This window comes from Phalangium opilio, unplaced genomic scaffold, assembly GCF_054372755.1.
Source record: "Phalangium opilio isolate 3A_F unplaced genomic scaffold, DU_Popi_V2 ptg000089l_1, whole genome shotgun sequence".
NCBI lineage: Eukaryota > Metazoa > Arthropoda > Arachnida > Opiliones > Phalangiidae > Phalangium > Phalangium opilio.
In genome coordinates, this window is record NW_028324194.1 from 6,812,618 (window position 1) to 6,838,964 (window position 26,347).

Consider the following 26,347-nt stretch of genomic DNA (forward strand, 5'->3'; position numbering starts at 1 on the left):
AGTCAAAGGGGGGGCCTTCCACTCCCCTTCTAAATTCTCTCTGGTAGTTGAAGGATTTCAAGTAGAATCGAGAATAATATGAACCGAACTGAACTGATTTCAATACCAAAATCCAGTACTACTGAGGGAAAACAACTTACAGGCGGATTTTTTTTCTTGGTCTATTATACAAAAACCAGTTTTGCTTCGCAGTCCTTAAAAACTGCATTTATACACAATACTTGACGACACTTTTTCAAAACCACGAAGGGCCAGAAATTAGAAATTATTATATATATTGCAATTTGAAATCAATTTTAATCGATATGAGAAATTTGCTTGTTTTAATTAATGGACTTGCAATGCTCAAACATAACTGAAAACTTAACATAAATACCGACACTTAGTTCCTTCTACAAAATATTGCTATGTTATTTTGAGATTGCTCTCCAGAAATTTGCAGTGTTTTTCAATCGTATAGGGCATACATTAATTTTGAATATTCCCTAATAACTGTTTTCGAGGAGTATGGTAAATGTATTAATTTTTATTATCATTGTTATTATATTCAAACACTATGTAATAACTTGTGGCCAGACGATAATTTTATATGAGTGATATTTAATTGGACACAAGTTTTTCTACTTTCCTATCCAAATACTTTGACGCGGTAATCAGTTTTGATCGATAGCTTAATGAGTTGGTTTATTATATATGAATTTATGAATTAAAATTGTCAGATAATGCGCGTGTCGGTTGTAATTCGGAATGGGCACTTTACAGGGGTTCCTCGGCCTGGGCGTTGGTGCCAGGTCGAGGGCCGTTCAAACTTTCGGTTGAAATTGTTTCACTTGATGAACGCATCTTTCCTGGCGAGTACGTTCTCTTAGACCATCGCGAGCAAAATATTGAACAAAATGTGCGCTTAAATCTGCGTTCGCCTAAGAAGTAATAAATGAAAAAGGACAACGAGTTATTCAGCAACGAAAAGATACGAAGCACGTCGGTGGCGTGACGTATTTTCTTCTTGGTCTCTTCATTTCCACTATCAAAAAATGCAGCCAGAACAAGCGCCGAATCGGGTAAATTGTTGACGACGTAGAGCACCAGAATAACCGTGATCATCAACGTGATTCTGTGACTTCTGCGATCCAATTTATGTTCGTCACCCGGTTTATCGATGGAAATTGGCGAGTTTTGGTTTCTGGAGTATCCGCAGAAGTTAATTATTAACAGAGTGTTCACCAAGATTAACGTGACGCAGGGTATAAAGGTGACAACTAATAAGCCACCCCAAAAGATTCTTAAATTCTGTCCGCCATTTTTGATTGCAAATTCCGTGAAGCCTTTCGTGTACAACGACTTATCGTACAGATCGTGTTCTTTGATTTTCAGTAAAGCGAATACGGGTAACGATAATGCTAATCCTAGAACGATTAATATCGCCAGGATAATACGCGCTCGTTTTAAGTCACACCATCGGTTGTATTTAAGCGGCCATCTTATCGCTAGGTTGCGCCAAATACCGATGATAACGGCTAACCAGTTAGTAACCATGGCACCGAGTAGTTCCAAGAATACCAAGATAATGTACGTTTGAGTCCAGCCGTAAGTGAATTGAAATTGAAATCCGAATACGTAATGAACGGTGTAGGGGAACTGGGAAAATATCATTAGAATGTCGAAAATGGATAAGGCCGCTAACAAGAAATTGAGTGACGTGTTCATATGTTTTCGCGTGAAGACGGTGACATTGAAGACGTTTGTGATGAAGCCCAAGACGCAAATGACGAGGGTGATGGGAAATATTATTTCGTAGTACTGTCCGTATAGTTCTCTGGCATACGCTAGGATCAGTTCACTCTCAGTAAGCCTTGGTCGCGGTGCCCTCGAAACAGTCTCGTTCATTGTTGAGTTGTCCATCCTTAAGCCTACTGAAAATATAAAGTTATTTAAGTTTTATTAGTTACACTTGCCACTCGTACCGTAAGAAAATATTATAATATAATAATAGTCTAGTTCCGCGTCTTATTGACAAATTCGCTTATAACAAACAGAGAAACCAACACACAGGGGCGAGGCCGCCATTGGGGTATCTTCTCTCTCTCTTACGCGATTGGTCGGAGGTGCTAATTTCAAATTGTAAATGAAATTTCAAACCAATTTGAATTTTAATATCATTTGGAGGGATTTCCTGGATGTTTCACTATGCAGATTGATCTTATAATAAGTAGAAGAATAAATAAAAAAAATCACTTAAACCAACACACAGGGGCGAGGCCGCCATTGGGGTATCTTCTCTCTCTCTTACGCGATTGGTCGGAGGCGCTAATTTCAAATTATAAATGAAATTTCAAACTAATTTGAATTTTAATATCATTTGGAGGGATTTCCTGGATGTTTCACTATGCAGATTGATCTTATAATAAGTAGAAGAATAAATAAAAAAATCACTTAATTTTCCGTTTCACCCTCAATTTAATCGAAACTATAAGCAAAAGTTTATAAGATATAAGTATAACAAGCTCTCAGTAACCAGTGACAAACTTATGGAACATACCGTATGAACTTATGCTTTTAGTGATCGACAAAATGCGATTTGCGCTAATTATCCGGCGTTTGCTTTTTTCCCTGTGCAGGCACTTTAATGAACTTACTATTTTGTTGGGCGTAAGAGAAAACTGTTTCTTCTAAATCGTCTAATATATTTCAACCCTCCTAGCATGTAAGAAAATGTTGAAGAACTAAATTTTTCTTCATTAGTTTACAACTACCAGAAGTGAGATGAGACCAGAAGTACTGAGCTAACCAAATTCTTCACTCGGCGAAAGTGAATATTTTTGATAACACACCAACGGTTGGCCCTCTAGTAGCGGTTTCTGAATTTTACCTCCAAAACGTGAGACGCCCGCGGTGGTAGACGGCCGAACTAGATTCAAGGAGACGCGTCCGTGTTCCGCCGCTTTAGGTTGAGGGGAAGGGGGTAGGAAATGTTTTTGGAACTCGACCAATTTTTTCTCTCTAGCGTGGGCGCGATGGAAGCGGCGTAAAATCTTCAAATTTGTTTACTAATGCCAGGATCTATTACCAATGCTAGAGCCCTTCACTTTTAGTCTCATCTCACTTCTGCAACTACCATATAAAGCGTGTTCTTCCTCACGACTAACCGTACTCGTATTAAATATTCATCAAGCGTGGAATTTTAAAACTCAAAATCGAAGGCTTACCCAAAATTGATGTATTCACAAAGCACGTGACAAAACTTATAATTAGTCGAACGAGAAACTTTTCTTTAAAATTTTAAAATTCAGAACGAGGCTTAACGACTCTGTAATTACTGCCCGTTGTGTTAGCCGCAACGGATCTTTCTACTAGCTACTACACGTGTAAGACCATGCATGTTTTCGAAATAAAATTGTGTTTCACAGACATGTAAACATTGACATTTGTAGATAACTGAGATTTATCTCAAATTGATAGATTTAATCTAATCATAAGTTCATAAGATATTTTCCATAAGTTCCTTATCGGCATGAGACCTTGTCATGAAGTGACGTAGGGCATAGATTCGAGGTAAAGCGACGTCTGGTGAGGCGATGTCAAAGGCTTAGTACAGACTAAATAGGAAGATGGACTGCAAAATTAACCGAGTGTATGACTTCAATTCTCGCTTCCGTCGTTCTCCCTCGAACTAGCTCGAGCTGTAAGTATGGGTAGTGTCGTACTTATGGAACATATCTTATAAACTTATGCTTTTGTAGATAACTGAGTCTTATCTTATAGATATTTGAAATCTTCTGACTGATTTCTGTATCTACGAAATTCATTGACCTACGATGCTGAAACTAAATTAATTGTTGCTATTTACTTATGATATAACTTCTGTTAAAGCGGCAAGCCTTTTAGCCGGCGGCGCTCACTTTGAAGTGGGTGGAACTGTTTTACACGCACGACAACTAATTGAAAATTAAATATTCACGCCCCATTAAAAAATTGCCATGACCCTAATAACGTCACAAAAATTACGAATGATTTGGTGTTAAAGTAAGCATTCGTGTATAGTGCGACTACATTGTAGGCAAAGATCCCATTAGAAACTCAATAATAGTATTGAAAACTTAACAATTCACGCAAATTAATATTCCTTATTAGCTAGGTGTGGTTAATGGTGGGGAGGACATGTTAGTTTCGTATGTTCTAAAGTAGAACAATACCAAATTTTCTGCGAGATTTTGTTAATTAAGTTCTTACGCGTTCGCACTTACTCATAGAAAAATATGTAAAACTCAATATTTTCAATCACTATTTAAATAAACCACTAAATTACAATCGTAAAACGATTTAGTCTTTCATAAACGAAATATTTCGACTTTATATACACTTTCCAATAAATGGGCTTCGATACAGCTGTCCATCAAATTATTTTTCCGGTAAAAGCTTCCCGATAAACATAATTTTCGTATATCCGAAGTTATAATAGCCCCTGTAAACTCATGTGATATAGACAATGTATATTCATTCTTTGTTCTTCAACAATACAACTTCAAAGATGGTAGCGGATCTTGCCTTAATCTGTTTCTAGTAACTGTTATTGAACTCCGAAGTAAAATAGGCTATTTCTAAGTCTTTAGCAGTCTAGTATACACTTAGTTTTAATACTCAAAACGTTTTGACTCTAAAACCCAAAATTTGCAAACTCTATGGTAATTTATCAGTAAATTAGCATTTTTAAATTACGGTATGAAAAAATCGGTAATTTACGGCGGTGTTTGGTAAATTACCGGTAATCCACGCACGGTTAATTACCTACTCACGTCTCTAGTTTCATACCAAACTTGTTGTTCGTGCATCTGATCTCCGCAAACACACACTTACACCCAAGGCCACAACAAACTACCTTTCTATAAATCTACGTTTTTAATATTAAATTATATTTTAAATTACTTCCGCGTTTTATGGAATGACATAATAACGGAATGTAACGAAAGTCAAAAATTGTTAAGAGCTAGAAGAAGTAAATATATATTAGTTTTTTAGGCAGGCCTACGGAATTTCGACATCAAGGCATCGTTTATAATGAGGTTAAAAAACAATAAACAAAATAAGTCATTACGTTCAAAATATTACTCCGTCACTAATAAGCCAAGTTTTAGGCCAACTGTCGAGTACTGCTCTTTTTCAAATTATTTTCTTCAAAATGAGCTTACATATCTGCATAAGTTTATAAGATATGTTCCATAAGTATGACACTTCCAATACTTCGTAATGCTAGAGACTTACTGGTAGCTAGTTCGTGAACGACAAGTGAGAATTGCAGACTACACTCGGTGTTTAATTTTGCAGGACTTCCATCTTCCTATTTAGTCTGTACTAAACCTTTGACAGTGCCTCACCAGGCGTCGCTTGGAGAGAATGTATGGCCTACGATACTTCATGACAGCCTCTCAGTAACCAGTGACAAACTTATGGAACACATTTTATGAGCTTATGATATCAGCCATGTTGTTTGGTCACACTCGGTAAGGAATTGTGATTGTGCGAAACGACGAAACATTATTATTATAAATACATATAAGATAAAGAGAAGTCTCTCAAGTTAAATGTTCTGTGAAATATCAATTCGCGAGCTATACGGATATTTCCCATCGCAAGGGACATCATCTCATGACGTCAAATGGCGGATTGCATGCGTGCGTTGTTTACCCTTTCTTTATTGGGCTCTAGAGGCCTTTCCAAAAAAAAATTCTGTTGGGGCTCGGGAAATTTGATTTAAAGGTTCTGTCACTCGCAAATCAACCTGAACGTGAGGGTTCGGCGTTTCCAATTGGTATATTATAAGATATGTTGCATGAGTATGTCACTGGTTACAAACTGGAGCTTGTCATGAAGTGAGTGAGGTAGGTCATAGATTCGAGGTAAAGCGACGTCTGGTAAGGCGCTGTCAAAGGGGGCTTAGTAATGCAGACTAAATAGGAAGATGGAAGTCCTGCAAAATTAACCACCGAGTGTAGTCTGCAATTCTCGCTTCCGTTGTTCTCCAACTAGTTCGAGCTGTAAGTCTCTAGCATTACGAACTATAGATAGTGTCATACTTATGGAACATATCTTATAAATTGAGCTAAAAATAAATTCTGATATAACAGTTTAAAACGCAAGCTATACCTGAACAGTTTTTATTATTATAAACTCATGGTATTGTTATGTTAGTAGAACCAGGCTGAACTGACTTGAGAAAAACTGCTATCTGACTTTCAAATATTTAAAACTACCAAAACCTTAATGTTGTCAAAACTTAATGTACTATATCTTAACACTCTTCAAGTCGCTTGAAAAAAATAAACCGGAAATTAAATATTTTATCAGTTGGCCTTTACGAACTTAAATAAATATTGCCCTAAACACGACAAAGTTCGCTCTTTTATTTTTCTAACTATAACAACATACGTACGTCACGAACTAAGTGGTTCTGTACTGTTTGGCCACTTGAGATTATCAAACTATTCAAATATTCAAGTCTTTGAGAAGGGAATGTGGGCAACACTTTAAACATAAAGATTGGAAACCTTCGCAGTCTAGATACTTATCATCTCATGTTGGTGTTATGCTGCATATTTTATACAGGCGATAGTATAGCCTAATAAGAAGTCGAAATATCTTTAAAGGTAGTAAGTGAATCCATAGCAATTAGAAGTATTGCAACCATTGATTTAACTGCTGATATAGCGCATATATTATCCAGCATAGGTAACATAATAACCATAAGTATGACAATTAGCCAAAACTAACTATAAACCTATTTTCGGACCTTTTACGTCATCATAAGTTCGCGCCCAGCACAGAGACCCCTAGCGGTGGAAAATGAAGCGACTTCCGCCTCATATTGAAAATCCGGTTCAGAGTTTTAAAGAAACGCCATTGAAATTTGAGTCGACGGTCCTAAGCCTTGGTTATATAGTTGATTTGTATTGACTTTTTACCGATTTTAGCGCGACCACATTACGAAGTTGAAAATTGCACTGGGTAGGTTTAGTTACCGAATATTTAGACTTCAAAAGGCTTATAATTTTTGGTGCTGAAATATCCGACTTTCAAAGTGAAACATACAAACACCGCGACCCTGCGAGCTTGTACAATAAATAGCAGACGAGCTATTTCCGACACAAATACGTTCAAGGAGAAGGTTTATTGTGATTGGCTCATATTGTAGAACTACGTCATTCGCCAAAGACCAGCATGAAGTACTCGAAGGGGTTGCAAGTCCTGGCCTGATGTAAGTGAGAGTGTCAGTGTTGATTATAGGTTTCATTTTGAAATTTGCATTATTACAACAGGAAGAGTCATACTTATGTTTATTATGTTACTTATGTATCCAGTTAGTAAAAGCAAAAGTGTATAGATATAAAAACAAAAAGTACACTTTATTAACAATTCCCGGCCTTTGGCTGTAGACGACATGTAAACTGAGAAGTAAACTACCCTCCCCTCAAACGCCTACAGGAACTAACCAATCAGGGAGGAGCTTCTTGACCTCAAAGGTTTAGGCCTATAGAAAGTAGTACATGATGCTGGCGATCCTAACGTTAATTTTTGGTACTGCTACTTTATGAGCCTATTCACGGCTTGTTCCCTGTGCCACGGTCGGGAGGTAATCATACGCAGAGGGGGAGGGGTCGACACTATTCTGTTGGTAAAGGAGTTAGGGCTGCTCATACTACAAGGCGCGAGCAAGTTTCAAAAAAGTGTACTTATTGTTTCTACTTCGATATACTTTTGGTAAAAGTACCTAAAGAAGGCGAAGGTTTACACCCTGTATTTAAAACAGCACCTTCATTAAGGCTAAGAGGTCAACCCACACATTCACTTACCCGTAAAGGAAATGATCTTATCCTAAAGAGTTCTGTGCTTTACTTACGAATACAATTAACATAGTAATAACTAAACAAACACAGCTTTGTCTATATGCTCGTCTGTTAGTGACGCTTGATTTAAATCAAACGTCATTAACAAAATATTGGCGCGCGGTTGTTATCTATATAAACGCCCAGCCGAAACCTCTTTACCAAGGAGGTTGAAATTTGGTAGAAACGTTACTCTTAAGCAGTAGGTAAATACCAAAAAACAATTCTCGAATCACCGTCCATCTTGCAAAATGGCAGGCAGATATTTTGAAAAATCTCGTACAGAATGTCTATGTTTGAACTAATTTCAATAATATTTAATTTTGTAAACAAGAAGACATGGTGTCACGCGATTGGTTATAGGTTCCTTCCATAAGTATGACCCTACTTATACTTCGTAATGCTATCTAGAGACTTACAGCTTGTGCTAATCCGAGGGAGAACGACGGAAGCGAGAATTGAAGTCCTGCACTCGGTGGTTAATTTTGCAGGACTTCCATCTTTCAACTTAGTCTGCATTACTAACCCTTTGACAGAAGTGCCTCACCACGCGTCGCTTTACCTCGAATCTATGACCTACCTCACTCACTCACTTCATGATAAGCTCCAGTTTCTAAGTTACCAGTGACAAACTTATGGTGAACATATCTTATGAACTTATGGTCATAGGTGCTAATTTCAAATTATAAAGGCGCAGGGATCCCTGGTCCAGAATATGTCAAACTAATTTGAATTTTAAAATCATTCGGAGGAGGTATTTCCTGCACTATGCATATTGGTCTTATATTTAGTAAAGAATCAATTAAAAAAATCACTTATTTTCCTTTTCACCCTACCTTTAAATATTGGTCGAAATGATATTTGCTACGAGTAAGCATCAATTATAAAAGGGTTGAGGTGCGTCTCCTGGGGTGGCCTTAACACGCCGGGACCAAGGTAAAACGCAAACTTTATCTCTAAGGAGATTTTTTTTTACATTTCTGGTAGCCATTTTCCAAGATGGCCGTGCATTAAAAACACTTTCATAGCAAGTACTTAGTACAAAAGACTAACATCGACACAATATATCTGTTATCAAGGTAATTGGTTTTTTTTTTTGGGCTGGGCGTTGAATAATCAGTTTGAAAATTTTAAATTTTGACTGCTCAAGGTTAGGTTAACTATTGATATGAACATAAGTTTATAAGATATGTTTAATCTATAAGTATGACACTTCATGTACTTCGTAATGCTAGAGACTTACAGCTCGAGCTAGTTCGAGAACGACAAGCGAAAATTGAGACTACACTCGGTGGTTAATTTTGCAGTCCATCTAATACTAAGCCCAAATTTGGCAGCCCCTCATAGAGATGTGAAATTACCGTAATTTTTAAAAATGGTAATTTACCGGGTAAATTACCGATTAAAATTTTGAAATTACAAAAATTACCGTAATTTATGGTATTTTATGCTTTAATAATCTTATTACCACGGTAAATTACCATTCTAAAATTACGGTAAGATATAAATCGGTAATTTACGCGGTATTTGGTAAATTACCGGTAATTTACGGACGGTAAATTACCGACTCACATCTCTAGCCCCTCACCAGGGGTCGCTTTACCTATCTAATCTATGACCTACCTCACTCACTTCATGACAAGCCCCTCAGTAACCAATGACAAACTTATGGAACATATCTTATGAAAATTAACTTATGCTCTGAAAGTCCGATCAGCGGTGATTTTAAAAACCAAGTATAATTAGGTCTACATCATTTTGGACTACATTAGACCAATTTCGATTAAATAGACCAAAAAGAGATAAACTACGCTAAACTTAAGATAAGACGTGATGAAGCATAGATTACGGCCAAGATAAAATTTAAACATAAACATAAACAAAAATCAATTTCACGAATGACATTCACTTACCTTTAATTTTACCGCGTTGATTCTTTCAAAGTTCTTCTCGAGATATTATTGTAAACGAGAATTTGTAAAACCAGTTTTGATATCCCCTATCACTGTGTTTGACGCACGGATCGTTCTGACGCGTGTTTCTTTCTATTTTCTCAACTAAGCGCAACTGTTTTTTTTTTTGGTTTGTCGTGCTCACTTACTATTAAAAGTATCCTTATCGTATTATCTTACTTGATTGAAAAGAACAGGCTGCAATAACCGAGGAGAGGAGAAGCGAAGTGAAATGAACTTCTTGTTTCTTCTCACGGGCTTTTGAGATTTTAAGTCGCGATCGAGGTTCTGTTTTTTCATTTTTTTTTTAAATCTTAAATTTGTAGAAGACTGTCGACTGTCGAGTGGCGTCATTACAGAGTTTTTAAAGCGTTAAATCATTCTTTTCTGGTTTTACGAGCTCATTCTGGAGTGCCTGCCTCTGTCTCCAGAGAGTAATAGTACGGGGCGTTGAAGTAGCGGTTCTGCCTGGTTTGACAGCTTTATGATAATATAGGGGCACGAGTGGAATGCCAATTATGCCAAGTGCATATTCATGGGTTGCGAATGGAAATGTTCTAAAAAAACACCAGTCGATTACTTTCAAAGGGAGGGTGGAGATGAAAATAAAGTCATTTGTAATTGATTCGTCTATAAATTATCTTTCCCTGGTGTTACTAAAATTGATGGTTTTAGAATTAACCCAAGTACAAAGGGTTCTATGGGCGATTTCCGTCCAGACCACCGTTTACCAATTACGATTGGAGTGTTTTACCGATGACCATTTAAAATTAAGTAATAAATTGAATTATAATGCTAGTGTATTAAGGAGCCATAGATAAAAAACACTCTAAAGCGTCAAGCAAAGCGCGGGTCCCTACAAGTTGACTTTCCTCCTGAACTCCGCGTTTAGCAACGCCCCTTTATTGTATTTTATTGTATATCGTGTTTTATTGTGCATTATTGTGTTTTATTGTGCATTATTGTGTATAATTGCGTATTATTGTGCATTTTTGTGTATAATTGCGTATTATTGTGCATTTTTGTGTATAATTGCGTATTATTGTGCATTTTTGTGTATAATTGCGTATTATCGTGCATTTTTGTGTATAATTGCGTATTATTGTGCATTTTTGTGCATAATTGCGTATTATTGTGCATTTTTGTGCATAATTGCGTATTATTGTGCATTTTTGTGTATAATTGCGTATTATTGTGCATTTTTGTGTGAAATTGTGTGTTACTGTTCTATTCGGTTATATTATATATTACTGTGTTTTTTTGGCGTTTTACCGTGTGTTATTGGTGTGTATTATCTTGTATTATTGTGTTTTATCGTGTATTATAGTGTTTTATCGTGTATTATAGTGTTTTATCGTGTATTATTGTGTTTTATGGTGTATTATTGTGTTTTGTGGTGTATTATTATGTTTTGTGGCGCATTATAGACCATTTCGCTGTAACTAAAAGGGAAAGACATCTCCGAGTGACGATGGCGCCACTGAGAGGTATTACACTGGACGTTTCTGTGTGTCTGTCACCGCGTAGGCAGTTCGCAAATCCCAGCAAACGTAGTCGGAATATCCGGACCGCGTTCGCATTTCACATTAAAGTAATATTGGTTTCTACTCCATTATCATCATTAGGGTTAAAGGTTAAAATGTACGCGGCGATCGGCAAGGGTAACGAGAAACGTCTAGCATCCCAAGGTTCACGTGATGCAATTGCGGCTTTTCTTAGAATTTTCTGCGAATAAATCGCCTTATGTACCCTAAATTTCCAAAAATTGTTAAAGAGGCATACGCTTGAATTCAAACGTTAACAAAAGCTGTGTTAAAAATTATTTTAGGAATAACGTTATTTTTATTTTGGAGTACTTTCAACTCTGGACAATGTAAAGCAATGAAAACAACGGTTTATTTATAGACCATGAGTTTCTGTTAGTTTTTCATAGAATTAACATATCTTTTAGAAGTACAATGTCAAAGTTCACATTACACAAAGTTCATTCCTACATTTTATCCGGCGAACATTCAGAATTAACAGCGCATTTAAAGAGCCGTTCACCCGAATGAATATTTTTGTGCATTTTCAAAATCGAAATTTCGAAAGAAGCGTAATCACATTCGTCGCATTTAAAAGGCGGAAAACCCAAATCCGTGTTAATTTTTACGCTCTTCATTTGATCCTTCGTGTGAATTTTCTTATGCATATCTAAATACATCTTCTTGACAGAAGCGAAATCACACTTTTCACATTTAAAAGACGGAAAACCCAAATCCGTGTTAATTTTTACGCTCTTCATTTGATCCTTCGCGTGACTTTTCTTATGCTTATCTAAATACATCTTCTTGACAGAAGCGAAATCACACTTTTCACATTTAAACGGTAGATCACGCATGTGCACTCTTTTATGCGTATTTAATTTCGTTTTTTGATTAGTAGCGTAATCGCATTTATCACATTTAAATCGTAAATAGTCCGTGTGAACTGTTCTGTGATAATATAAATCCACTTCTTGATTTGTAACGAAATCACGATCGTCACATTTTAATTGTTGATCACCGGTGTTTAGGCCTATTTCATCGTGATTATTTAGTAGCGTATTTTGATTAGTGGATGAATTAGATTCCTGACGTTTAATGTGAATTTTTTTATGTTGATATAAATTCAACGTTCTCGTCGTAGCGTAACCACACTCGTTACATATAAAGGGTCCATCAGTGTGAATCATTTTGTGTGCTAATAAATGTTTTTTATTGAAAGCGCTGTATTTGCACTCGTCGCATTTAAATAGCCGGTCACCCAGGGCCATATGAGTTACTTTATGGGTTTTCAAATTTGATGCCCAGTTTGTGACGAATGAGCATCGATCACATTTTAAAAGCTCCGATTTTTTTCTTTTAGAATTGTTCGCAATCTCGTCATCCTCCATTTTGACCATCACTAAAGCTATAAGTAACAATTTTTAAAATTACGTAGGCCTAGGCCTAGTGCAATGTTTCCAAAAGTTTTAATAAAACATTGCGACGCATGCAGTCCAGCGTGGGAAATTGAGAGCTTTCAGATGGGATAGTAGTAGTACGTCACACCCTCCCAAGTCTTACCGCTGTTCTGGTAGCCATATTGGCGCATGGTCTCAGTTTCATTCCCGCTTTCAACCCACCAATATGGCAGCGTAAATTACGTCACGAGACTCAGCTCCTCCTCCAATTGAAAGCTCTCTATAACGCGGTGGCACAGGGCAAATGACCAGATTAAAAATAAAATCGGAGGGGGAGGGGTCAGTGGTCCACGTGACCACTAAGAAAATTCAAGGGTAACCAGAGTTCAGACACTCCATGGACCAGTTTATTTATTCCAGGCCAGGAAGGGGGGGGGGGGTCGCTGGCCTAATGTTCAGTTTGAAAAAATGCTTATTTCTCACCCTGATGCCGTCCCCTTCGCGTTTGTGATGGGGCATAGCCCCTCGATCACGCGGTTCACGACGCAAACTGCTCATCGCTATACCATGGATAAAGAATACGGGTGTGGAAATTTGTTCTCATGCTATAGGATAGGCAACTTCCTATCTCGAACGACAGCTTATTCTGTATATACTCTGTTACAATATCGGTTGTCAGCATGCGCATAGCCCGGTCTCTCTATGTAACCTAACTTTGTGCGTGCTGTCAAGAGACGAAAAACTTCAGGATTTTGAATATCCGCGAGTTTTTTAGCTCGAGTGCACGGACCTCTAGGCCTTAGTTTCAAATACGTGTGAATTGCCTTATTTGCCTACAACCTATAACACGTATATGAAACTAAGGCCTGGAGGTCCGTGCACTCGAGCTAAAAAACTCGCGGATATTTTAAATCCTGAAGATCCTGAAGTTTTTGTCTCTTGTCAGCACGCGCAAGGCTAAATTACATAGAGACCTAGGTTTGCGCGTGCTGACAACTGATGTGGTAACAGAGTATATACAGAATAAGCTGTCGTTCGAGATAGGGAGTTGCCTATCCTGTAGCGTGAAAACAAGTTTCCTCACAATGCTATTACCTTATGAGTACTATTTTTACCCAAAATTGAGTCCTAAATCTGTCTATGCCAAATTTTTAAGATTGCCTAGTTAGTACACGTGAGATATTGGACTACAGGCCCAAAATTTGGTCTAAAATAACTAACTAGAAGCACTCACTAAACTATCAAAACATTATGGTAGTCGAAATTAAACACTATCGACTACAAATCACTTACCACTTTCAGATGAAGTTGGCATTTCATCTTTACAACGTAAACTCGCAGCTTCTTCTCCATTTAGTACAGGTTGATTGCCGTACTCAGTTTTTAAGTTAAAAGAGGACTTGGACAGATTTGGGGGCGCCTCTTCAGTTTGGAGGTTGTTATCTGTTGGCAACTTAGGGGCGGCATTCTGTATTTGACAATCCATGAGATATTCCGTTGTAGGTAATATGACTTCATCCTGACTGAAACAGCTCGCGGCACTAAGATCAGAATTACCATCTTGGTAATTGTCAATGGTCGACTCGTTCGAATCTAGTATTTCCATTTTGATTTGCGCCGCCATTGAGACCACATCTGAGGTTAAAATAACTAAGCCTTGAGCACAAATTGTCAGTTCAATTGGCAATTTTTCCTAACATGTCTTAACGGACGGCAAATTATTTGAAATACGTTACAGACATCACGTGATGCCAAGATACAAAGGCTCCTCATGGAGTGGAACTAGTTATCATCTAGTCCTTGTTTTTCGCAAGATTGCAGCGCCAATTCCATGAAGTGGTAGTTTTCGAAATAAAACGAACTAAGCTTAACTGAACCACGCCTCTCCTCGGTCACGTGCCTCTGACGTATTTCAAATAATTTTTACCCACCCGCCGATGCCTTCTTTACAGTCCCTAATTGTTACAGCTTAATTGTTGGAGTAGAGCCCTGAATTTTAACATTGGTAAAGGGGCAGTTTCAATACGTCGCAATTTAATGACGTCACGTGACCATGAGCTATGCATTATCTCACCCCGTTTTGTTTTCCTTTTGGTTTTGTACTGGCAATCCTATTGTTTTATTGCGAAACACTAATCTTTTAACAATGTGGTAGCAGAGTGTGGTTACCAACGTGGTAGCAGAGCGCGAATACCACTGGGGAAGCAGTCTAGCAGAGCATGGTTACCAACACTTTTTCTACATTTATCAAAAAACCCTCAACACAGATTACCAGATTACAATGTTCCAAAAAAGGTTGATAAATGGCGTTATGAAATAACCTAATGATATAGCTAGGCCTGTGCGAGTACTCTAGAACTAGGAACTATGGAGTACTCGAAGGAGTTTAGGCTCGAGGCTCTAATTGGTAATTTTTAAGGCTCAAATACAGTAATAAGTGAGGAGAGAATTTGCAAAACTCTACGCGGCGCAAAAGGGTGCCAACCCAGAAATCTCGCGGTTCTTTATAACACAACTGACCCGATTGATCTTGATCATTGGTGGAATAAGAATTATTTCCCAATGAACTGGCCAACACCTCTGAATTTGCTTTATCAATTTGGACCCTATTGCTTTCCTGCAAGAAACAAAATGGCAAATGCGTTTAAGAATACAGCGTAGACAACTGCGCTTAAGAAGAGTATCATTCACCATGATTTGGAGTTTCATATTGAGTTCTTTTAACCTTCGTATTTCCTCGTTTTGATTGGCGATTATTTCGTCTTTCTCATTTAAAGTTTTAGTATTTTCCTCAACGTATTTGCGGAACTAAAATTATTGAAATAAACATTTGCTCGCTCGCATTCGCCCCTTCAATTAAGTGTTTCCAGGGAAATTATTTATTACTTCCAAACGTTCGTTTTCCAGCTGAGTGTGTAGCTGCATAATTTCTAACCTTAGGCATTCGTCATGGTCTTCTGCAGGTACCATCTCCCCCTTGGAAAACAGTAGCGCTTATTATTAGGGCTACGAACATTGAACACAGATGTACTGGAAAAATTATAAGCTAAAACCCCGGGCCCGTTCTTCAAATGGCATCGCCTGACAGCAGCGCCCCTGGCGGGAGAATCCCGAAACTTTTCGACTCATAAGCCTTGATTTGAGTGGAAAAAGTTTCAATATTGGCCGCGACGTGGCGCTAGAGGCGCTGCCATAAAAGAACCATGCGCCACCCGTATCTCCATTAGAGGGCGCCACTGGAGGCTCAGCAGCGCCCCTGGCGGGAGATTCCCGAAACTTGTCGACTCATAAGCCTTATGTTATGGCTGCTATGATTTGAGTGGAAAAAGTTTCAATATTGGTCGTGGCGTGGCGCTAGAGGCGCTGCCATAAAAGAACAACGCGCCATCCGTATCTCCATTAGAGGGCGCCACAGGAGGCTCGCCATTTGCTTGTGTAAACGTAGAGGTACCGCCGAGGGGGCCGTCGCTCCTTCAAATCTCGTACACCTGGTTTTTTAAATCATTCAAATCACTTCCCAAATCTAGAAAATCACTAAAATCACTATGAAATCAATAAAATCGTTCAAATCGCTGCACAAATCAGTGAAATCGCTAGTAAATCATTCAAATCAGTGAAATCAATCGTAAATCAGTCAAATCATTATACAAAGCAGTCAAATCAAGAAATCATCAAATCATTAGAATCACTATGAAATCAACACCAAATCACTCGAATCACTACCAAATCATTCAAATCACTAGCAAATCACTACCAAATCATTCAAATCGCATCAAATCATTGAAATCACTACCAAATCATTCAAATCGCACCAAATCATTCAAATCACTACCAAATCATGCAAATCGCACCAAATCATGCAAATCGCACCAAATCATTCAAATCCTCGACAAATCATTCAAATCCTCGTTAAGTCACCAGTCATTCAAATCACTACCAAATCATGCAAATCGCACCAAATCATTCAAATCCTCGACAAATCATTCAAATCGCACCAAATCATTGAAATCCTCGACAAATCATTCAAATCGCACCAAATCATTCAAATCCTCGACAAATCATTCAAATCCTCGACAAATCATTCAAATCCTCGTTAAGTCACCAGTCATTCAAATCCTCGTTAAGTCACCAGTCATTCAAATCGTACAAATCGTACAAATCGTTCAAATCATTTCCAAATCCTTCAAATCACATAAATCGAATCGAAATCATCGTAAAATCGTGAAAATCACTTCCAAATCATTCAAATCGGGTCTAAATCAGCAAATCAGTCTTAAACCTTTGAAATCATCAAAATCGAGAAAGATTTCAAATCTCGTACGCTCTCATGAGTAATGACGGCCCCCTCGGGTACCGCAGCCCTCTGGTGGCGCCCTTTAATACCCCCAAAATTCCAGAACTGAATTTGTAAAACAACATTACTGGAGAGACACTCGAGTTATTGGAGTCGTCTGCCGTTATTATCTCATCATAATTTTCTTCCCCAGGATTATTACCACACGTTGTTGCAATTATCTTTAAAAAGCAAATAATATTTATTACTTAAAGCAAAGCGCGGGTTGACCATAGATATATTAAAAGGGTAGATACACAATTCAATGGGAGGTCGACGCGGAAGGGGCAACGAGCAGACAGCCGCTATTTTCTGGGGGTAGCCGTATAAAACGCCATCTATCGGGGACAAATTAGCGGCCAAAATTGGAACTATCATAAGGATGAGTGGCACTCTATGTTAACTCCCTATAGGGCATAATAAGTCAAACCCTCGGAGATGCCATTACTCCATTTCCAAATCTACTTCTACATACATTATGGCCATGACCAAGGCTTAGCTCGCCTTAAATGTTTTTATTACTAATAAATGTATAAAAAAAGACTCTTACCTTCAGAAAACGGTGGTATTTCCTCGAAAGTAAGTAGAAATACAAGTTCCAAGTGTTTTTTAAAAGATTTTACAGGGGTAAAATTTATAAAATACGTTTTTCCGCTCTTAGCTCGTATAAAATGGAGTAATGGCATCTCCGAGGTTTTGACTTATTATGCCCTATAGGGAGTTAACATAGAGTGCCACTCATCCTTATGATAGTTCCAATTTTGCCCGCTAATTTGTCCCCGATAGATGGCGTTTTATACGGCTACCCCCAGAAAATAGCGGCTGTCTGCTCGTTGCCCCTTCCGCGTTTTTTCGTTAAGCCTAAGCCAGCGAAGTGGATCTAGACTCATTATAGTTTTACCATGGATGAAGGATGCGCGTGAGGAAATTTGTTTTCACTCTACAGGATAGGCAACTCCCTATCTCGAACGACAGCTTATTCTGTATACACTCTGTTACAACGTCGGTTGTCAGCACGCGTAAAGCTAGGTCTCTATGTAATCTAGCCTTGCGCGTGCTGACAAGAGACAAAAAACTTCAGGATCTTCAGGATTTAAAATCAGTTTAAAATATCCTGAAGTTTTTTGTCTCTTGTCAGCACGCGCAAGGCTAGATTACATAGAGACCTAGCTTTACGCGTGCTGACAACCGACGTTGTAACAGAGTGTATACAGAATATTCTGTCGCCCGAGATAGGGAGTTGCCTATCCTGTAGAGTGAAAACAAATTTCCTCACGCGCATTCTTTATCCATGGTTTTACTATATCTATGGGGTTGACTTTCCTTATTACAAACTCCAGATTTGGCTTGGCCATGGATTAACTAACGCTAGGGATTGTTCACTAACCGTGTCGCCAACTACATGTTCCAAAATATTCCTCGATTCCCCTCTTCATTCCCCCAAATTTGTTGGACCAAAACGGATGTAGATATAGCGCCATCTCTAGGCAAAATAAATGGTTTTTGCGGATTTTAAAGATGGCGACGCCCAATTTAGGCAGGATTTTAATTTTGACGTCATAGGACACGTGATATTTGGTCCAATTTTCTTATAACTTCCTGTTAGGGATAGTAGCTGCTGCTAGGGGGTGTTTGGAACATGTATACTTTATCTTTTAGGGGGAACGAACAATCCCTGCCATTAGTTAATCCATGGCTTGGCGAAGACGGGAGGCACTTGTGGGCGCGATTTATAACTGCACTTATAAATCCCGCCTTCGCCAAGCCAAAATTAAAGGAAAGTCAACTTGTAGGGGAACCACGTGACCCGAGGGGTCTGTCATTCGAAAAAAAAACGTACGGGATTTTTAAATCCCTCGGGTTTTTATGGATTTTTACGTTTTTTTTTTATGTAAATGGATTTGTCAATTTTTTATAAAAATCCAAAATCCAGTAGGATTTTCAAAAAAACTGTTGTGTTTTTGAATTTTTTCATGGAATTTCGTATTTTTTTCTCGGGATTTTGTATTTTTTTTCGGGATTTTGCATTTTTTTCGGGATTTTGTATTTTTTCGGGATTTCGTAATTTGTTTTGGGATTTCGTATTTTTTTTAGGATTTTGTATTTTTAACTGTAATTTGTATCGTCTTCCTGGATTTGTGAATTTGAAAATTTTGGATTTTTTTCTGGATTTTCACAAAATTTTGGATTTTTTTTGTGGATTTTCACAAAATTTTGGATTTTTTTGTGGATTTTCACAAAATTTGGGGTTTTTTGTGGATTTTCACAAAATTTTGGATTTTTTTGTGGATTTTCACAAAATTTTCGATTTTTTTGTGGATTTTCACAAAATTTTCGATTTTTTTGTGGATTTTCACAAAATTTTGGATTTTTTTGTGGATTTTCACAAAATTTTCGATTTTTTGTGGATTTTCACAAAATTTTCGATTTTTTTGTGGATTTTCACAAAATTTTCGATTTTTTGTGGATTTTCACAAAATTTTCGATTTTTTTGTGGATTTTCACAAAATTTTCGATTTTTTTGTGGATTTTCACAAAATTTTCGATTTTTTTGTGGATTTTCACAAAATTTGGGGTTTTTTGTGGATTTTCACAAAATTTTCGATTTTTTTGTGGATTTTCACAAAATTTGGGGTTTTTTTTGTGGATTTTCACAAAATTTTGGATTTCTAAAAAAATTCGAACACACTCCCGGATTTAACATGTTATTTTGGATTTCTAAAAAATTTACGGTATTTTTTGATTTTTTTCTGGATTTTCGGTGGATTTTTGGATTTTTTACATAATTTTATATATTTTGAAACTTTTGAAAGATCTTCGAATTTTTCAAAAAATACAAAATCCTTTTTGTATTCTCACTGGAATTTTGGATTTGTTTTTGGATTTTTCCCCGAGCGTACGGGATTTTTTGGCAATGACGGACCCCTCGACGTGACCTGCGCTTTGCGCTTTGTTTTAACGCATAGTATTAGCATGGAAGAACTACGCGACAATGCTGCCACTGAGTCCTCTCTTGACATAGCCCGATAATTTCTAGGTCCTTTTTACTTTTGCGCTCTTTAGAGCTAGCAAAAGTATTGTTCCGACCCTTGCTGGCAGGCTGGGCGTCTTTTCTATCCCCATTTCCCCCTTTTGGTCGGATATTTGCAAAGAACCACTCTTAGGTGGCTCTGCAACATCAAAATATTTTGCGCTTTGGATCCCCACTTTTCTCCTCAGATTATTGAATAAGCAATCTGAGCTTCGGAGGTATGTTGACAAGCTACAGTTATTTGGTAAAGCGTATCTCGTCAAGAGATAATCGTCGCCTGGGAACGGCCGCGATTCACTTCATTAAACTGTAAACCAAATTCTTACTAGATTGGTTTTATTCATAAACGGAATGCTATTTTATAAACAATGGAAAAAACCGAAAATTATAAATTTGCCGGGGTCATCTTATAATGAATATAGTAATAGTAATACTACTTCTAGTCACTAGAGGCCGCGCAAAAGTGTAATCTGGCCGGTGCCATCTTGTTTACTTACAAGTGTATTTAATTCCTTTAATTTAGCTCTTTTCTGTTTCGCAAGCTGAGCACGCTTAAAACCTTTGCAATTGCAATTTTTACAACTTGGATTGGTCTCATTCTTAACAAGTCCCTCACATTTAGTGGAATGAAGGATCCTTGTATATACATTTTCATGACCCATAGTATCAGTCGCGATCGAAGACAGTAGATGATCAAATTGAAATTTATTCGCAGCACCACCTAAACAAGGTTGTTCTTCCATCAAACTTGGTTCAGTGTCACGAGACAGATCAGTAACAGTTAATACGGGCTCAATTTTGCTCAAAGCAGGTTCTACGACGACCGAAGACGGTTCATCGATGGGTTCCGCTACTTCTAATATCAAACTTGATTCATCAATGGACACGCTGCGTTTCTCAAACGTCAAAGAAGGTTCTTTAATAAGCTCTGTTTCTTCTCGAGGTTCTTTAGAGGGGATTTCAATTTTGCATGTTTCGTGAGTATCATCGATACAGTAATCGTGAAAAGGAAGTGGGTCTGGATTTTCCTCTGTTGGGCCAGCCCCACCCACAAAATGAAAGGAACAAATAAACCTATAAACAAATATATATTGTTTTATTATCTAATAGAGTGCTGTCAGTTGTGACGTCAGATCCAAGGTTAAACGTCACGAGTCTGCCTTTAGCAATGGGCGGCCATGACAGTTACCGTTTTTCTTTATGGGAAAACAGCATGGGTGACGTCACACCAGCGCTTCTGACAGCACTCTATAATAGGGACTTGGCAATTCCGGCTTAACTCCGCCCCCAGCGCCATTATGGTATGTTTTTTTAACAGAATGAAAGCTATATAAGCCCCTCCTCCTGGTATGTTTTTTAGCACTAATGGAAGGTAGAGTGACGTTGTATGACGTAGTACTGCCAAGTCCCTATACTTCCGATATCAAATATGGACTTGGCAATTCGGGCTTAACTCCGCCCCCAGCGCCATTATGGTATGTTTTTTAATAGAATGAAAGCTATATAAGCCCCTCCTCCTGGTATGTTTTTTAGCACTAATGGAAGGTTGCATGACGTAGTACTGCCAAGTCCCTATACTTCCGATATCAAATATGGACTTGGCAATTCCGGCTTAACTCCGCCCCCGGCGCCATTATGGTATGTTTTTTTAACAGAATGAAAGCTATATAAGCCCCTCCTCCTGGTATGTTTTTTAGCACTAGTGGAAGGTAGCCTGACGGTGCATGACGTAGTACTGCCAAGTCCCTATACTTCCGATATCAAATATGGACTTGGCAATTCCGGCTTAACTCCGCCCCCAGCGCCATTATGGTATGTTTTTTTAACAGAATGAAAGCTATATAAGCCCCTCCTCCTGGTATGTTTTTAGCACTAATGGAAGGTAGCCTGACGTTGCATGACGTAGTACTGCCAAGTCCCTATTAAACTCACATTCTTTTTTTTAACGCTTCTAACGTCAAAAATTCTGGTCTAGCACAAGCGGAAATCCATCTTTTACATTTCTCGATGTTTGACTTTATATTAGGGAAACGTATGAAAAAAATACCGTCCATGTACTCGCGATCCTTATATCGCGAGTCATTTCTACAGCCTTTATAGACACAATTTTTGATTACCATGTTTTTGCTTTTGTATAATTTCTAAATTAACTTTAACCGAGCCGATCCCCGTCCCTACGTAACTCGTGAAACTTGGCGAGAGTGGCGTAAGCCTAGGTCACTAACTGGAGACTGGAGCGCGCAAACCGACGCGCGCAGCCTTTCCAACGTTTTCACCAGCGTGGGAAATAAGGCGGTGGCACAGGGCAAATGACCAGTTTAAAAATTGCCTGGACCAGTTTAAAAATTAAATTGGAGGAGGGTCAGTGGTCCACTTGACCACTAATAAAATTCAAGGGTAGCCAGAGTCCAGACATTATCTCAGCTATTTTAATTATCCACTTCTTTAGTTTAGCAGACTACGCGCCCTGGTCAGTGGTCATGGACCAGTTTATTTATTCCAGACCAGGGGGGTCGCTGGCCCAATGTCCAGTTTTAAAAATATCCTTATTTCCCACCCTGGTTTTCACGTACCCACCCATAGCCCACTCGATCACGCGCGTCTAGACGCAAGCTGCTCGCGCTCGCGACGCAGGCTAGGAAATAAGACAGGTTTACAGGTCAAAAACCAGTTTATTAATAGCTTGGACCACTTTTTTTATTCAAAACGTGAGGGTCACTGGTCCCAATGACTAGTTTATTAATTCCTACTTTTATTAAAAATTGATATGGGGACCTCTTTAATTATTTTCATTTTAACATAAATTTCGACTCCATGAGTCCAGTTGTGTATATAACCCTAAGCCAAGAGAGATTTTTTTAGAAGAGAGAACGACCACAAGTCCCGGGACCAGTAGAGAAATAAATAGGGGAAGGGTCACTGGTCCCGGGACCAGTTTCATATTTAAGACATCAGGGGTCACTGGTCCGGAGGACTAGTTCAGAAATAAACCTTATTTCCAAGCCTGCAGTCGCGAGCAGCTTGCGTCGTGACGCGCGTGATCGAGTGGGCTATGACCCACCTTTAGGAAGGGAGGAGGAATCTAAAGGGGGTATTCAAGTTTTTAAACGACAGGTTTTTCAACACTGGGGGCTGTTCCATCTCGCGTAGTTCTTCCATGGTATTAGCATGGATAAAGAATGCGCGTGAGGAAATTTGTTTTCACTCTACAGGATAGGCAACTCCCTATCTCGAGCTACAGCTTATTCTGTATATACCATAGATATAGTAAAACTATAAAGGGTCTAGATCCACTTCGCTGGCTTAGGCTTAACGAAAAAAACGTGGAAGGGGCAACGAGCAGACAGCCGCTATTTTCTGGGGGTAGCCGTATAAAACGCCATCTATCGGGAACTTTCGAAACTAAATTAAGGGATGAGCTTAGAGTAGTGGCACTCTATGTTAACCCCCTATAGGGCATAATAAGTCAAACCCTCGGAGATGCCATTACTCCATTTTATACGAGCTAAGAGCAGAAAAACGTATTTTACAAATTTTACACCTGTAAAATCGTTTAAAAAACACTTGGAACTTGTATTTCTACTTACTTTCGAGGAAATACCACCGTTTTCTGAAGGTAAGAGTCTTTTTTTATACATTTATTAATAATAAAAACATTTAAGGCGAGCTAAGCCTTGGTCATGGCCATAATGTAGATTTGATTTGCACATAGAGAAAAGAGGCTGTACTTTTGTGACTTGGAAAATTTATTTTTTAGGCTTTTCGAACATTTCTATGGCAAAATGAGGTAGGCCTAGGAGACTAATGAAATATTTAGAGGATAATTTTGGAAGCAAGGTATCATTGATGAATTGGTTGTCTTTCACTATCATCAAGATTTCGATGTTATCGGGTGGCACAAATACTGCCCAAAAGCATACGGGTACGTTACACACGAAAAGCTGACCCTGAATCTGATGATAGACGTTCCAGTTCATCCGTTTCTTCGTCAATGTAAAAGTAAAAGTTACCCGAAGCTGCTTTTCCTCTGATAGTTTCTTTATTCTTGAAAATAGTGTAAGGGCATTTGATCTCCACTAAGTACAGCTGGTCCTCAACCAGTATAAGGCAATCGGGGCTTGCCCCAAGGAAGAAAAATTGTGGATTAACAATCAAACCCACAGAGGTGTGACACTGGGTATTGATGTGTTGCCTGAATATTTGAAAAAGCAGCGGGTTCATGCTTCAATCCATGATCAAAGGACAACGCTCCCATTTCTTCTAATGCTTCAGATTGTTGCTCAAGAGTCAAATTACGGAGAGTCAGTTTAGGGATAATTTCATCGGTTACATTAATTTGATCTCCAAATTAGGATGGAATCGCGAACCGTACGGTTTGAGCGCTCTAAGTAGTCTCTTTCCAGTGGTGGGAAAGAAATCTGATTTTGTAAAATGTTTTGAACAAATCCGTAAACTGGAGATATCAGTGGACAGAGGTCCTACAGCTAATGTTATAGAATTAATCCACTTCTTTCTAGTGGCAGTCTCTTTCGGAAAGTTGTGGTAAGAAAGAAAACGTTCTTTACACCTACAGTTTGAACGCAGCAAACATGAGTTGAAGCCATGATTGTTACATAAATAAGTAAATAAAAACGTTTATGTTATATTTTGTTTTATGCCTTTAAATATAGAGACACACACTTATCAAAGTTTGTTATGGTGGGCACCATTATCGACTCTTATTTTAAGAATATGTAACAGTTTAATGTCCGGATATTTAAATATCAGTACCTTAAAACGTTGCTAACGTTTTTTTAACATGATAAAATAACGTTTTTCAACGCTGAAAACAACGCTAATCACTAATCTGCCGTGTTTTACAAGACCAAGGCTTAGCTCGCCTTAAATGTTTTTATTACTAATAAATGTATAAAAAAAGACTCTTACCGTCAGAAAACGGTGGTATTTCCTCGAAAGTAAATAGAAATACAAGTTCCAAGTGTTTTTTAAACGATTTTACAGGTGTAAAATTTATAAAATACGTTTTTCTGCTCTTAGCTCGTATAAAATGGAGTAATGGCATCTCCGAGGGTTTGACTTATTATGCCCTATAGGGGGTTAACATAGAGTGCCACTACTCTAAGCTCATCCTTTAATTTAGTTTCGAAAGTTCCCGATAGATGGCGTTTTATACGGCTACCCCCAGAAAATAGCGGCTGTCTGCTCGTTGCCCCTTCCACGTCGACCTCCCATTGAATTGTGTATCTACCCTTTTAACATATCTATGGTATATACTCTGTTACAACATCGGCTGTCAGCACGCGCAAAGCTAGGTCTCTATGTAATCTAGCCTTGCGCGTGCTGACAAGAGACAAAAAACTTCAGGATATTTTAAACGATTTTAAATCCTGAAGATCCTGAAGTTTTTTGTCTCTTGTCAGCACGCGCAAGGTTAGATTACATAGAGACCTAGCTTTGCGCGTGCTGACAACCGATGTTGTAACAGAGTATATACAGAATAAGCTGTCGTTCGAGATAGGGAGTTGCCGATCCTATAGCGTGAAAACAAATTTCCGCACGCGCATTCTTTATCCATGGTATTAGCGTACTTTAATGCTCACATCAACATTTTCCTCTAGCTGATTGTCAGGGAAATATGGAATAGGATCAGGGTGTAAATCCGTGGGTCCTTTACCACCAACAAAATGCTCATTACATACATAATGGTGCCTTTTAATTTGAGATTCGTGATTTAAATGATCTCTTCCAATGGCTTTAAGCCATCTTCGACATTTTTCTAGTTTCCTTTTTGGTTTAGGGAATGGATAAAATGTTGCACCTTTCACAACAGTCGGGTCCAAAAATCGCGAATCATTTCGACAGCCACGGTAACAACAGTTCCTAGTACTTGGCATCATTAATAATCACTCCATCATCATCTTTTCCCCAAGATTCCGCGGGCCTCTATACTGATACTCTATAGTGCGAACAGTCCGTAGAGTATTTGGCTAAATTGCAATTGCTGCTCTGCACTCTGCACCGCCAGAAACGTCTTCTGCACGCTGCAGCAGACAGAAATATAGCGGTGGCCCTGGACAAATGTATTATTTAAAAAAATAGCAGGGCCAGTTTAAAGATTAAACGCTTGAAGCAAGTGGCCACTTAATTAATTAAAAACGTTCCAAGATTTCACCATTTTAAGCGTCCAATGTCCCGCGTATTTTAATTAAAAATGCTTTTCCTCAACTGGCC

General features: G+C 38.3%; 3 protein-coding genes and 1 long non-coding RNA gene across 12 annotated transcripts in view; 1 reads left to right on the forward strand and 3 right to left on the reverse strand.

The window, feature by feature from the left end:
* Window positions 1-277: 277 nt before the first annotated feature.
* LOC149647263 (G protein-coupled receptor dmsr-1-like) lies at window positions 278-10,321 on the reverse strand. 3 transcript variants are annotated; one of them, XM_089850145.1, is made up of 2 exons: window positions 9,791-10,321; window positions 278-1,913 (listed from the first exon to the last, which is right to left on the reverse strand). In XM_089850145.1, the coding sequence occupies exon 2, from the start codon at window positions 1,900-1,902 to the stop codon at window positions 757-759; it is 1,146 nt and encodes a 381-aa protein (XP_089706271.1). In that variant the 5' UTR covers window positions 1,903-1,913; window positions 9,791-10,321; the 3' UTR covers window positions 278-756. The 3 variants fall into 3 exon arrangements, with proteins under 3 accessions (XP_089706271.1, XP_089706273.1, XP_089706272.1); XM_089850147.1 differs by lacking the exon at window positions 9,791-10,321 and adding an exon at window positions 5,093-5,111; XM_089850146.1 differs by lacking the exon at window positions 9,791-10,321 and adding an exon at window positions 3,207-3,620.
* Window positions 10,322-11,648: 1,327 nt separating this feature from the next.
* Window positions 11,649-26,121, reverse strand: LOC149647264 (uncharacterized). Of its 6 annotated transcripts, none has more exons than XM_089850160.1 (8): window positions 25,717-25,860; window positions 20,614-21,190; window positions 17,175-17,267; window positions 15,639-15,728; window positions 15,444-15,560; window positions 15,273-15,387; window positions 14,046-14,387; window positions 11,649-12,760 (listed from the first exon to the last, which is right to left on the reverse strand). In XM_089850160.1, exons 1-8 carry the CDS (start codon window positions 25,722-25,724, stop codon window positions 11,820-11,822), a joined length of 2,283 nt encoding a protein of 760 aa, XP_089706286.1. In that variant the 5' UTR covers window positions 25,725-25,860; the 3' UTR covers window positions 11,649-11,819. The 6 variants fall into 6 exon arrangements, with proteins under 6 accessions (XP_089706286.1, XP_089706283.1, XP_089706284.1 ...); XM_089850157.1 differs by lacking the exon at window positions 25,717-25,860 and adding an exon at window positions 22,049-22,636; XM_089850158.1 differs by lacking the exon at window positions 25,717-25,860 and adding an exon at window positions 22,049-22,634 and having other exon boundaries at window positions 15,273-15,369.
* On the reverse strand, window positions 23,845-24,934 carry LOC149647265 (uncharacterized). Its single transcript, XR_016371910.1, has 2 exons — window positions 24,797-24,934; window positions 23,845-24,683 (listed from the first exon to the last, which is right to left on the reverse strand). It is a non-coding gene; the product is annotated as an uncharacterized LOC149647265 (long non-coding RNA).
* The window catches only part of Urm1 (Ubiquitin-related modifier 1), a 33,947-nt gene continuing 31,592 nt past the window's right edge, over window positions 23,993-26,347 (forward strand). The window contains exons 1-3 of one of the 2 annotated variants that reach the window (XR_016371909.1): window positions 23,993-24,109; window positions 24,172-25,071; window positions 25,154-25,388. The gene's annotated coding sequence lies outside the window, so the exon portion shown is untranslated. Of the gene's footprint in view, window positions 24,110-24,171; window positions 25,072-25,153; window positions 25,389-26,347 lie in introns of those variants that run through there. The other variant, XM_089850163.1, reaches the window with a different exon arrangement.